This window comes from Salvelinus fontinalis, chromosome 9 (assembly GCF_029448725.1).
Source record: "Salvelinus fontinalis isolate EN_2023a chromosome 9, ASM2944872v1, whole genome shotgun sequence".
NCBI classification, from domain to species: domain Eukaryota; kingdom Metazoa; phylum Chordata; class Actinopteri; order Salmoniformes; family Salmonidae; genus Salvelinus; species Salvelinus fontinalis.
Window position 1 is genome coordinate 11,340,003 of NC_074673.1, and position 14,146 is coordinate 11,354,148.

The 14,146-nt window shown below is 41.4% G+C and overlaps 2 protein-coding genes across 4 annotated transcripts in view; one reads left to right on the forward strand and one right to left on the reverse strand.

Moving 5' to 3' along the window:
* Positions 1-1,706, forward strand: part of LOC129862051 (cytoskeleton-associated protein 5-like) — a 34,904-nt gene extending 33,198 nt beyond the window's left edge. For all 3 annotated transcript variants that reach the window (XM_055933378.1, XM_055933380.1, XM_055933379.1), the window contains 2 exons: positions 254-378; positions 598-1,706. In XM_055933378.1, the coding sequence (XP_055789353.1) occupies positions 254-378; positions 598-852 (380 nt within the window). In that variant the 3' untranslated portion in view covers positions 853-1,706. The remainder of the gene's footprint in view (positions 1-253; positions 379-597) is intronic.
* A 1,905-nt stretch (positions 1,707-3,611) lies between these two features.
* LOC129862052 (sodium- and chloride-dependent glycine transporter 2-like) lies at positions 3,612-13,591 on the reverse strand. The gene is made up of 15 exons (XM_055933381.1): positions 13,364-13,591; positions 12,033-12,473; positions 11,425-11,569; positions 10,837-10,968; positions 10,533-10,706; positions 10,002-10,152; positions 9,706-9,838; positions 9,267-9,505; positions 8,957-9,081; positions 8,750-8,862; positions 7,653-7,784; positions 7,267-7,366; positions 6,951-7,051; positions 6,288-6,455; positions 3,612-5,385 (listed from the first exon to the last, which is right to left on the reverse strand). Exons 1-15 carry the CDS (start codon positions 13,364-13,366, stop codon positions 5,227-5,229), a joined length of 2,316 nt encoding a protein of 771 aa, XP_055789356.1. The 5' UTR covers positions 13,367-13,591; the 3' UTR covers positions 3,612-5,226.
* Between the last annotated feature and the right edge of the window lie 555 nt (positions 13,592-14,146).

Consider the following 14,146-nt stretch of genomic DNA (forward strand, 5'->3'; position numbering starts at 1 on the left):
TATCTGATATGACTAGTGTCTACCATGGCCAACCCACAAACTTTAGTCCCAACCCTTTACCTGAGCAGTAGAGAATGTAATCCTATAACATTGGCTCCAGTGTTCTGGTATAAGGAGTGTTATTACTGTTGTGGTTTACTAGTAGCTAGCTACTGTATGTCAATGTATTGATATTATATGCATCTGCTGGACTGGTTAAAAAGCAGCTCAGTAGCTGTGAAGAGTTGAAGTGTGATGTGTCTCTCTGTTCCAGTGATTCCCCAACATGGCCTAGACTCTGGCTCAGTGCCTCTGAATGGAGAGGAGATGAAACCTGCAGTGTACTATGAGAGACTGAAGATACTGAGACAGAGACAGGGACTGGAGAACAACTCCAGGGTTAGTTTAATATCGATCACATTGATGCCACTGGGCTTACCAATTTCACATTTAGATTTATATATTTATATTACGATTTAGATTTGTAATACTTGCTGTATTGATGAGTGTCCCCATTATACTATAGCTAATGTCACAATTTTAAACCTTATCACCTGTTCTCTCCTTCTACCTTTTTTTCTATATATTCTCTCCCCCTCCTTCTCTCTGTCATAACAGCAGGCTCAGCTATTGCAGCAGGTGGAGGGGGACAGTGGACCGCCGCGTCCCATCACGTCCCTGCTGTCCAAGCCCTCAGTGGCCTCCTCCACAGACATGCTCCAAAGCAAACTGTCTCAGCTCAAGGAGTCCCGTGAGTCCCACTTCCAGCAGGAGCAGTCCCACTCCCACAGCCCCACACGCTCCTCGTCCCCCGCCGCCAACCTCGACGACCTCAAGAAGAGGCTGGAGCGGATAAAGAGCAACCGCCAATGAGTGACCCCTGACCCCACCTCTATACCCAATGTGTTAGCCAGACTCCACCCTAAAACCCACCAAGCATTGGCTTTACCCGCCCCAAAACCCATCTCTTATCCTGGCCTTATTATTCAGGGCAATCCCCTCTTCTGTGTATAAATTGAAAAAAATAACCTGTCATTGTATAATATTCTATAAGTGGACTAGTTTCTGTTTAGTATCGTGGCACAATTGTTTGTATATACTCATGTGTGCTAACCACTCAATGCTTTTATGTGTCAAGTTAGGGTTATAGTGTACAGTTTCCATGTGCAAAATTCTGTAATATGTGTAACTTAACCTATCCTTTTTTAGGTTTTAGAATTCCATGGTCAAACCATAACATTTCTCTGAGCCTCCAGCAGGGTTGGAGTGTGTTCCATTTCAATTCATGAAGTAAACTGACATTCCATATATTTTTTTTTTATTGTTATACAGAAGTATTGAGGAAAATCAGAATTGTTATGTCAGTTTACTTCTGAAATTGAAATGGAATTGACTCCAAACCTGTTTCCAGGCCTTGTTAGTTTATACCACTGTTTGCTGAACTTGCTAATGAGCTTTTTCTTCAATGAAGTTAAGACTCATAAAACCTGAAGGATTCTGTTCTCAAAGTGAAGGAAGGAGCATGGCATGAAGGAATTAATGTTTTGTAAATAAAGTTTGCATTACTCAAATCTGCTGGTTTAATGATGTGCCCATCTTGTGTACTGTAGCAGAATCCGACTCATTGTTTTTATTTAATTCAAATGGAAGTAGTCTTAAATTGTTGCTCTTATGAGTGTTTAATCTGTAGTGAAAATGGCAATAAAGCAAGTTTGTTTTTGAACAAACTATGTTTTGCATTTTATTCTTGATCATGACACAGGTGCACCTTGATCATGACACAGGTGCACAGACAATAAAAGGGCACTCTAAAATGTGCAGTTTTGTCACAACACAATGCCACAGATAGCTCAAGTTTTGAGGGCATGTGCAGTTGGCATGCTGACTGCAGGCATGTCTGCCAGATAATTAAATGTTAATTTCTCTACCATAAGCCGCCTTCAATGTCATTTTGGAGAATTTGGCAGTACGTACAACTGGTGACCACTCGTAACCACGCCAGCCCAGGACCTCCACATCCGGCTTCTTCACCTGTGGGATCATCTAAGCCACCCGTACAGCTGATGAAATTGAGGAGTATTTCTGTGGGGAAAAACTCATTCCGATTGGCTGGGCCTGGCTCCCCAGTGGGCGGGCCTATGCCAACCTAAGGCTGTGCCCCTTTTGAAAGAATATGCCAAAAACAATCAGATTCCGACAGAAATATGGCTGAGACAAAGAAAATTAGAGGGGATAAATTGTCAGATTAATACTGCCATTGAGAAAATCTAAAACAAATCGAAACATATCTTTCAAGGACAGTCTCGCAAAAAAATAAGCATTCTTGCGTTTTTACTATTACTATTCAAAATGCTCTGAACAAATTAACATTTACATTTACATTTAAGTCATTTAGCAGACGCTCTTATCCAGAGCGATTTACAAATTAAGGGAATCGTTTACAAACATTGGCACATTCTATGATCCGATAACAGTATCGGTAATGTGTTTTTGGACCCTCTCTTGGTCGTATTCTCATGGGGCAGAAATCTCAGAGATCAATTAGTAAACTCCGATTTACCGCCCCAAAATACCCCTGCACAAAGTCTATTTGTGCCTCTACTGGATGGAAACTACAAATGTAATGGCTGCGCTCAAGGCAATGGCACTTACAAATGTAGATCCTTCAAACACCCCCAAACAGGGAAACAAATCCCAATTAAATGTGTTATCACATGCTCCAATAAGGCAGTTATTTATCTTATAACTTGTTCTTGTGGTAAAAAAAAAAGGAGAGGCGTTGACCTCGACAATTTATTGTTAAAACGAGAGGCTGCCTGGATCTTTAATTTAAAGAACCTTGCTCCCTTCGGTCTCAACGTAGACTTTGATCTGAAGCCATTTTTGTGGTTATTGTAATTTTGCTATTCATTGAAAATGTTTGTAGGTCTATGTAGCCAAATTGTATCTATGATCATATGCTATTCATTTGTGTTTTTTTATATGTTCTATTTATATCTGTTAATTAGTCAATGATATCAAACCACACCCGGCCATGATTACAGACACCTGTGTATGTTCTTTGACACTATATTGTAATGAAACAGCAGGGAGCAGGTCTCGAACCCTCGACCTCCTAGCCCGAGGTCCGGCGCCGTGCCGGACCCGCGCTTATAAACACAGGGTCGTTACACTACTCCCTCCTTTCAAAGAGCGCGTCCTCGCGCTAGCTTGCGACTTTACGTCTTACAGGAACGCGCTCACCGGCCAAGCACACGCACTGTCGTGGATGCGAGGTCCGATCCCACTTCTGACACCAATGTAATGAAACAGGCAGGGAGCAGGTCTCGAACCCTCGACCTCCTAGCCCGAGGTCCGGCGCGCTATCGACTGTGCCGCAAAAGCATGCTCGAGCGGAAGAGTCGATTTCCGCGCTTATAAACCCAGGGTCGTTACAATATTAACTAATGACCCGCAGTGTTCGTCATTATATAAAGACAGTTTGTCAGTCAAAACGTTGGTTATTAAGTTGTTGCATCTGAGCTATCTCCTAGACTGTGTGACTTTCCTTTTCTTTTTCAAGTGTTTTACTCCGCTAGCCAGCACCTCGCCTTAACAGGTGTGCGTTTCTCTCGCCTCTGCAGTCATGTGGAATCCGTAGAAATTAGGGTCTAATGGATTTATTTCAACTGACTGATTTCCTTATACGAACTGTAACTCAGTAAAATCATTGAAATTGTTGCATGTTGAGTTTATATTTTTGTTCAGTATACACAAAATGTATATTAATAAAGGTATTTCAGGATTTCATCAGGTTTAGGCCAAGATTTAATCCGAGCATGGTTTATAATGCTACTGCGCTAGACAGCTGACAATTTGCCTGTTAAAGGCTACTTCCCAGCCGTTTGCGGAGTTCACATTCATGGTAATCGCTTTGAATGTCGGCTCAAGTGTAAATTACCTTTTCAAAGGCAAAATGTCCCCTATACCGCAGCTGCGCTATAGCATGCGTCAGATTTAATCCAAGTCTTAAAGTTGTATTTACAATAAATGCAAATATACATATCGCAATTGTGTAGATAAATACAAAATCTGAGGTAATGCCTCAAATATCCACAAAGTGCTGAAAAAGCACACTATTTTAAACAATCTAATAACTTAATTATTTTTCAATCCATACAATCTTTTAAAATTCGAGTACATCTCAAAGGCCAAAGGTTACCTGAAGATGTGGCATAAACATGCTGGAAAACATTTGTGATCAAATTGAAATTGACTGGCAGTATATTCAACTTCGCATAGATGTTCCTGTCTCCAAATCTTTCACTAAGCACTCCATCTTTGGTTTTGTATATCCTAAATTGATGTAAAAGAATGGCAAACACAGTAGATTCAACAGTACAGCCTCCAAGCATGCTTTGTGACTACATGCAAGGGAAGAGGAGGGCTGTATTCAAACAAGTGCAAGCATACAATACATTTAGAAACACTCTCAGCAGCCAAAGACAAATAGAAGCATGACATACAAGAACGGCATGATCAACATTACGTGTAAAGTGCCAAATTCTTGACAAATGACAATGTTTTCTGATTCAGTTGTAGGCACATGCAACACAAATTATTTGACATACAAGTTACACGTTGCTTATACAAAAGGCAGTGTCATTTTAGAACAGGAGAAGTTTGAGGTTGATTCATTCATTGTAGCCACAGTTTTTCTCTGTTGGGATGTGCTTATTAGTTCATTGAGCATCTAACATGGAATGTTTACATATAACTATGCTACAGTACACGCAAACAGATAGGGGTGGCAATATGTCTTTCATCAACATGTTTCCTATTGCAGATTTCCTGACAATGACATGCATCACAACAAACCTCATTCTTTTTTCAAATCTATTTAGTAACAGTGTTGAGAAGCGACCTGTTTCTGTGCTGGGAGGACATGTCTATAACCATTCTCCTATTCAGTGGGCTCAGAATAGTTCTTTTAACACATAAAATAAACAGCATTGTGGAAGACTGGAGATTAAGCACAGTAGGCACCAAATCAGCCCTGTTTACTGTAAAGATCGATCATAGGACTACTGCTGTATTAAAGGGACAGTCTTTGTCAGAAGACAACATGCATAAACTTGGACTTTGACTTTCAATTTCCCTTTGTGTAATTTATAGAAAAGTGTGCATCTATAGAAAAGGGTGAATAGAGCGAACAACAGATGACTACTGCAGAGTTGGTGAACTTTATCACTTGTCCAGGAACAGACATTAGCACTGGGTCTGGCCCAGCTGAAGGCCTTTAGGAGGGAGTTTGAGCCCCAGGGAGTTGGTTCCTAGCGGGTCCATCATGTTCTTGTATCGTTCTCCTCTGTGCTTCATCAGGAAGGGACCCCAGTCCGGCTGAGGGGAGCACACTAGCTTCAGACGCTGAAACATCATTAAATTCATTACCATAACATGTCGTAATACCAGGGTACACATCAGGAAAACATTAGAACACTGTTGTATAAAAACCATTGTCCCTTGAGCCAGATGTTCTGGAACAAGTGTAGTAACATAGCATCAGAAAAATATTCCAATTATTTTCACTCTTTTGTAGGATGATCTTACCAAGCATCTCAATTTCACTATCAAGCTACATTAAGCATTATTAGGCTACATTATTGGACCACTACATAACATGGAAAATGAGAGAGACAGTAAATGTCTTTAGCAGGGGGAGGGGGAAGCTACCTTAAATGTCTTAAGCAGGGGAGGGGGGAGTTACATTAAATGTCTTTAGCAGGGGGAGGGGGAGCTACATTAAAGGTCTTTAGCAGAGGGAGGGAGGAGCTACAGTAAATGTCTTTAGCAGCGGGAAGGGGGAGCTACAGTAAATGTCTTTAGCAGGAGGGGGAGCTACATTAAATGTCTTTAGCAGGGGGAGGGGGGAGCTACATTAAATGTCATTAGCGGGGGAGGGGGGAGTTACATTAAATGTCTTTAGCAGGGGGAGGGGGGAGCTACATTAAATGTCTTTAGCAGGGGGAGGGGGAAATACATTAAAGGTCTTTAGCAGAGGGAGGGAGGAGCTACGGTAAATGTCTTTAGCAGCGGGAAGGGGGAGCTACAGTAAATGTCTTTAGCAGTGGGAGGGGGGAGCTACAGTAAATGTCTTTAGCGGGGGGAGGGGGAGCTACGGTAAATGTCTTTAGCGGGGGGAGGGGGGAGCTACATTAAATGTCTTTAGCGGGGGAAGGGGGAGCTACAGTAAATGTCTTTAGTGGGGGGGGTAAGCTAGAGTAAATGTCTTTAGCGGGGGGGGATAGCTACAGTAAATCATCTCATACCTGGATGAAGGTGCCGGGGGCCAGGTGCATCTTGATGCAAAACATGATGGGGATCCAGATAACAGAACACACCACCATGAGCCAGCCCATCACCATGGACCAGGTGGGGTAGGTGTAGGTCTCATAGGTCATCACCTTCCAGTGGTACAGACTCAGACCCAGGATAAACTGTAGTACAGGCAGAAGACAGGGACAACCAAGACATTAAAGGATACTGAGCATTAGGTGAACTATAGAAATATAATTATTAGAAGGGATAAAGCTCCTGCATAAGGCTAGAACAGGATGCACGTTTTTTGGTCCTGGGGCCCCCCCTGGGTGCACGTTTTGGTTTTTACCCTAGCACTACACAGATGATTTAATAATCAAAGCTTGATGATGAGTTGGTTATTTGAATCAGCTGTGTAGTGCTAGGGCAAAAACCAAAATGTGCACCTAGGGTGGGCCCCAGGACTGACTTTGGGAAACCCTGGACTAGAACACTCATGGAAACACTCAATATGACTGACATGGTATAGTGATGCACAATGTCCATGTAATTCGATTTTTATGCAGTTATCACTGTTTCTTATGCTGAAAGTAACATGTTCTATATAAAATCACACAGAGCAACATGGGAATACAGAATATACTTAATCTTGGCCTGGGGATGGTAGCACCTACTGTGAGAATGGTGGGGGTCACAAAGGCCCAGCAGACCCTCCAGAACATGTTTGGCTGGAACCCGATCATCATTTCAATGTCTTCACAGAACCTCTTCAGACCTAGAACACAACAACCAGTTAGTTTGAGTCCTTTCACACACAGTACCAAGCTTGATAATGTCACTCAACCACAATTAGTAAAGCATATCTTGAAAACATTTACAGGAAGGCTTATGCCAAATAAGGTCTTTGTCGAATAAGGTTTCTTTTGAATACGGTCTGAAAAAACTGTACTAACACTGGACCAGTGCCTGTCAAGACCATACATGACTCACCATAAATGTATGAAACTCCCACAAGTTCAAAGATGGCGATGATGATCAGAGAGTATGAGGCTGCGTATGTGTCCACCAGCTGAAGCATATACATTCCATTCTGCCAGGATGGGATACAAGACCCATCAGAGCACTGAAAACGTAGCAGTCCGCTATACAGCCTCACTGACTCTCAATGTCATTCTATTAGTTTGACTGTGTATCCTTAGTGTTTGAGACGTGCCACTCAGACACCTAAACTGTATAATACATTTGCGTTATTGACAAAATGACTAGGGCCGGGATCTAGTTGTTGCAGAGCAGCGCACTACACAGCGCCTTCACAAGGCATTCGCCATGTATGGTAAACGCTACAGATGAATGTTGAGGATCAGATTAGGCCTTACCTCTGTGATCATGGGGTACCCCAGGATGTAGAAAGAGGTGCAGCACCCCAGGGTGAAGAGGGCCTTGTACTTCCTCAGATATCTGGGGAACTCATCTGACACAGACGTCACTATGGTCTCAATGGTGGCAAACTGAGACAGGGACAGTAGATACTTAATTAATATCATAGATTCTGTCGAGCAACAGAAAGCAAAATTACATAATCTTGGTACTACACATACTTACAATGAACCACTAAGACCTTGTGGAGGTCTTATCAACCACTAGGACCTTGTGGAGGTCTTATCAACCACTAAGACCTATTGTGAAGGTCTTATCAACCACTAAGACCTTGTGACGGTTTTATAAACCACTAAGACCTTGTGGAGGTCTTATCACCCACTAAGACCTTGTGGAGGTCTTATCAACCACTAAGACCTTGTGGAGGTCTTATAAACCACTAAGACCTTGTGGAGGTTTTATAAACCACTAAGACCTATTGTGGAGGTCTTATCAACCACTAAGACCTTGTGGAGGTCTTATCAACCACTAAGACCTTGTGGAGGTCTTATCAACCACTAAGACCTTGTGAAAGTCTTATAAACCACTAAGACCTATTATAAACCACTAAGACCTATTGTGAAGGTCTTATCAACCACTAAGACCTTGTGGAGGTCTTATCAACAACAAAGACCTTGTGGAGGTCTTATCAACCACAAAGACCTTGTGGAGGTCTTATCAACTACTAAGACCTTGTGGAGGTCTTAATAACCACTAAGACCTTGTGAAAGTCTTATAAACCACTAAGACCTTGTGAAGGTCTTATCAACCACTAAGACCTTGTGGAGGTCTTATCAACCACTAAGACCTTGTGGAGGTCTTATCAACCACTAAGACCTTGTGGAGGTCTTATCAACCATTAGGGCAGCGCACAATTGACCCAGCATTGTCCGGGTTAGGGGAGGGTTTGGTCGGGGTAGGCCGTCATTTTAAAATAAAAATTTGTTCTTAACTGACTTGCCTAGTTAAATAAAGATCAAATAAAAATAAAAAAACACCAAGTAATTAAATACAAACACTTACATCCCCACAAAACAGAAAGCAGAACAATAGTTACCATGGTATCCAGTCCCAGGGTGAGTAGCATAAGGAAGAAGATGATGGCCCAGAAAGGAGAGAGAGGAAGTCTGGTGAGGGCCTCTGGATACACTACGAAGGCTATGCCAGGACCTGCAGAATCACAACAAGACAAGAGAACTGTCTGGTTACACTAATGTTACTTCAAAAAGTTATTTTAATAGAATAGAATAACGGTTTTCTTTACCCTCATCAGCCACCTGTTCGATGGGCACTTTCAGCTCATGAGCCATAAACCCGATGACAGAGAAGATGACAAACCCTGCAAAGATGCTGGTGGCACTGTTGGTGCAGGTCACAATGATGGTGTCCCTAAAAGATCAAAGACAGTCTGAAACTGAGGAAAGGAACTGTCTGAAACAAGTTGTTGCATCTACAGTATAGTTTGCATGTAGTGCATGTTTCCTGGACCCTTAAGACTAGTCCTGGAGTAAGAAGCATACTCAATAGAGAACCTGTGTCCGGGAAACCGTCCCATAAGGTTTAACCCTGCTCACCTGTAGCAGTTGTTATGGAACTTGTTGTAGGAGGACAGAGTGATAAGTCCACCCCAGCCTGCTGACAAGGAGAAGAAGATCTGGGTTGCAGCATCCTTCCACACCTTGGCATCATAGAGTTTCTCCCACTTGGGAGTGATGAAGTAGAGGATGCCATCCCCAGCTCCAGGCAGAGTAACTCCTCTGACCAGCAGAATCACCAGCACCACGTAGGGGAACGTAGCCGTGAAATACACCACCTATAGAACAGAATCCAACAGAATCCAATCCAATCCAATAAAACAGAAAACCTTTAATGATCCTATAATCCTATTGTCAATCAGTGCAGCAACGTAGACACAAAGACAACCATCCAAAAACAGACACCAATAACTACAACATATATCTTTTCAGAAAAGCCTCAAAAGAAGTATGTTGGCTGGAAAGTGACAATGATTACCTTCCCAGATGATTTGATTCCTTTAGCCAGTGAGGCGTAGACAATAACCCAGGCCAAGAGAAGACAGAGGGCCAGAGGCCAGCGGATTTCCCCTGGGTATTCTATTCCTTTGGAGATGTTCAGTACATTATATCTGCATGGAGAGAGGGAGTGAGACACATCAGGCTATAACGCAATGTCTTCAAATCAATAAGATATTATTTTCACTGAAAAATCTAACTTCAGTCACACACACACAAAGCAGACATATTTTATTTCATTTTATTACATAGCCTAACATAATAAACAATACTTACTTAAAATACTCTTCACTTGGGCTGACATAGGTTTTGTTGATCTCAGATGTGATGTTAGTGAGTTTGCTCAGATTCCCAATGACATCAGCAGACAAACATAGTGTAGTATTCCTTATAGAGGTGGCGTTCCCATCCCACAGAATGCATGAATCTGATAGGAGAACAAAAGCGAAGAAAGTGGGTGGTAGCATGTGTGAGTAGTTAAATTCACGTGGTGGCTAAAATTGAGGTGGTATGAATAAATCCACTATGCAGCGCAAGAAGAACAGATGGACGCTAGAGGGCGTCACAGTAGCCTGCCCTCCAGCAAGAATTGTGTCAAGTGAGCATTTGTACAGTACCTGACATTAATGCTTTGCCATAGTATTCGATTGTGGCCTATTTATATGACTTACAATCGAAATACAATGTATTTTGATTTTATATACCTGAATAAATGAAATACACAGTATTTTCCCACAATAAACATTTCTAACAACAATTAATCCTTGCATTCCAAATTGGAAGGAGTTCGGCCTTCTGAATACTTACCAAGAAGAAGCATGTCTTTGTCCTTGCAGTGTTGAGTGTTCCATTTATTCTTGCAGTTCGCCCAGGGGAGTGAGCCCTTCAACGAAGCGAACAGGTAGTACAATGTCCAGCACATTATTATGTTATAGTATATGGCTATCAAGACTGATATTATCAACATGGCAATCCCGCAACCTAAAATAACGAATGAGACGAAATATAGAAATTACTCTTTTGCACCTGAAATGTATAGGTTATAATAAAAATAATAAAAATAGACTATGTTTACGTACTGTTCAAGTATGATCGCTGTTGTTTAGCTTACCTTGAAGAGCAGGGATTGCTTTCCATACGGACACGGGTCCTTGGCTTGCAAACTGCCCCAAGGACACCTCCAATAAGAATATGGGGATTCCAGCAAGGCCCAACATGATTAGATAAGGAATCAAGAAAGCACCTACAGGAAGAAAGTGGAAACGGAGTTGAATGTCAGGCAGCTCAATCCGATTACAGTTTTACATGAAACAGGCTGAATGGTGAAATTATTGGACAAGAAATATGTAATTTCACAACATATAAATGTAAATTGTAGTCGGATCACAATTATTATTCGTTTTATTTAATAATATGAACTGCATTAGTATCAATATTAAACGAATCACATAATTATTATTGTAATTATTAAGAGTATTATTATTTTATGTAAATTGTTGATTTATTATTATTTAATTTATTAAAATAGTCCATTTAAATAATAGTCAAACGCTAAAACGAATAAAGTTTCCAAAATAAATAAACAGATAGGGTTTTAATTATTTTTATACATTCTGATTTCTTTGCTGAGATAAGCAGATGCAGTTGATGAAGTGTGCAAACGAATAAAATTGTTTTGCAACATAAATGTGTCCTTTACCTCCTCCATTTTGGAAGGCTAGGTATGGGAATCTCCAGACATTCCCCAAACCAACAGCATATCCAACCATTGATAGAATGAAGTCCATTTTATTGGACCAGTTTCCCCTCGCTTTATTCTCATCTCCTCCTTCATCATCATCATCCTGAAGAAAACAATTAACGTTTAACGGTTATTTAAAAACACAAATATAAATGATTGATGTCGAAAAGTCTTAAATTATCACCGATCAATTTGATCTATTCCTGCACATTTCACCGTTTTTGTATTTATAAATGTGGGACTATTCATTCTAATGATTCTGTTTCGATTAGGCTACAATCATGATGCGTTCCATCACTTCCACACAAAGGGCGCTATTTGGTTTGATATGTCCCCAGGGAATAGAACAATGGAGAGGGCCTGCAGCGCTACAGATTACTCCGCAACACCCGGCTCTGCAGTAAGTAATGCATTGGGACCGAACACCAGCAAAATGCTCCCAGGAAAGTGAATTCGTTTAGGCAGCACACCAGTTTACACTTGTCAGATGAAATCAGCCACTGGCTATGTTCTGGGCTTGCTTTTTACTCGCGTCATGCCTGAGTAATAAAATAACGGACTCTTACCCCGTTCCCGGTCACTGTGCCAGGTAGAACCGAAATGTTTCCATCTGTCCCCAGTATCACAGTGGAGGGACTAATCTCCGTCCCCGTGCCATTTTGCTCTACTGGGCTCGTTGTAACACTTTGATTGGGACAGGAAGCTGTGCCATGACAGTGTATCGTAAAATGATCCACAGAGGCACATTCGGCTCCATCGACGTCGGTATTATGCGTTGCAGGTGCGTCGGTTTTAAACGTTCCATTTCTTGTGTTAGGCCTATCCACCGGATGAGAAAAAGTTTGTTCCTCGGTTTTTGAGGGATGCTGCCAGTTTGAAGAGGGTAGATCTGGGACATTCTCTTGTTTGTTGATTACTACTGCTACCGCTCCATTATCTGATTGTGGTAACGACACCTGAGTGGGAGGATCAGATACCTGCCGGTTGTTCATCTCTTCAGAACAATCCTACAAAAGGTGGAATTAAAATTCGTTACAATACAGGCATATACATACAACTGTACAAAATAAATGGTCAAATAGACTGGAAAATCAAGTGGCTTAATTGGTGGCAATTCACATATTGGATAACATATATACAGTTAGGCCAAGTGCATGTGTTTTTTTAGTTCAATACTATTATTCCATATTTGTGGCAATTCCTTGGTGGAGCATTGGTCGACTCTGGATTGGTTATGTATTCATTATTGCAGAGATTCTTTAATTTTACGGCTCATTTGCTCTCGGTCATTCCGTGCAGCAGCAGCAGCAGCAGCGGCCCCTCTCTCTGATTGAACAGGCAATAGACAAGCTGTTGAGCCCCCTCTCCCCCAGTCCCAGCCCAGCAAGCATTCTCCACAGCAGTGAAACGTAAACACACCAAACAGATAAAATTATTACCCGCGAAGAACCAATAATCGTTATTGTTTTAAAATTGAGATACATAAAACTACTTTGCCAAAGTAAAAACACACAAACACAGGCACATATGCTATAAAAATGACTAAGCTACTGACAATAGAAGAGAATATTGCAAAAAAAAAAAAAAAAGATGCTAGAATAAGATTAGCCAATAAAATGGCAGATTAAACTGAACAGAAGATGTCGAGTAAGGAATGTTTCGCTGCCTGTAGTAGAGGGAATGAGCTGTAAATAGACGCATCATAGTTTCAGCACAATGCATTTCAGCACCATGGACGGCGACAGTGGGTCGACTACTGTACAGTCTACAGTAGTCCACTCAGTGTTGACTGAATAAGTGCCACCCGTGATTTTTCATCAATTTTAGTCTAAAATAACTGTACTTAGCCACAATCATTGTTTAGATTAGGAATTGAGGATCAATGAACGCATCTCACCATGTTTGTAGTAAATTCCAGGACAGCCGGAAGCTGAGAAGAGAAGTCCGGACTGCAGCGAGATTGAAAGAAACTGCAAATGCAAAGCTCAGTCGGTGGGAGTTTCTTTAGCCTACGTCAGAGTATTGCAAGGTGCCCTTCGAAGAACGTTTTACTGCTAATATATATTCAATGCATCTTCAGTTGGAGATTCACAATTCTTCCAGGAACAACTATGCATGCCTAATGCAGTGTGCACGCTTTGTCACTCGTCGTTCGCTGCCAGCTCTGGTGTTTGGCTGGACAAATTAATGGACAAAGAATACACGAGGGAATACACAAAACAATAAAAACCGACATGAATCTCGTCACATAAAGAGAAATGCGACCTAACCATGGACTTCACAGGTTCGTTTCAGGCCAATGACCTGAATAATTGAATTACTGTATATTGAAATACAATTATAATTATTTTATAGTTTCCATATTATGATTAGTAAACCTACAATGTCAGAGTGCATCCAGATCTGACAATTTTCTGTTTTCATCACCACCCATGCCAGGTAGCGATACAGCACATTTTAGCCATTCAGCAGGAATGAACGCCTCAGCAGCGCGAGGCGAGCTAAACATCTGTGCTTGGCTGGCCAGTGCCCAATACGGGTTTAATTACTTTCTCAACCAAGATTAATTGTAATTGATTTATTTCTACACGTCTTTTCGTCTCCCCTTACACCATACCTTGTTTCTCAGACCAAGACCATTCTGAGAAGAAATACATTGTTGTAAAAAATAATTGTTATC

Bases quoted from the DNA above. Each gene is read 5' to 3' on its own strand.
- LOC129862052 (XM_055933381.1), bottom strand. The intron at 10,153-10,532 runs GTAAGTATTCAG...TTCTCCTATCAG, and splicing joins CAAAGACATGCTTCTTCTTG to ATTCATGCATTCTGTGGGAT. The intron at 9,839-10,001 runs GTAAGTATTGTT...CTCTCCATGCAG, and splicing joins CCAAGTGAAGAGTATTTTAA to ATATAATGTACTGAACATCT.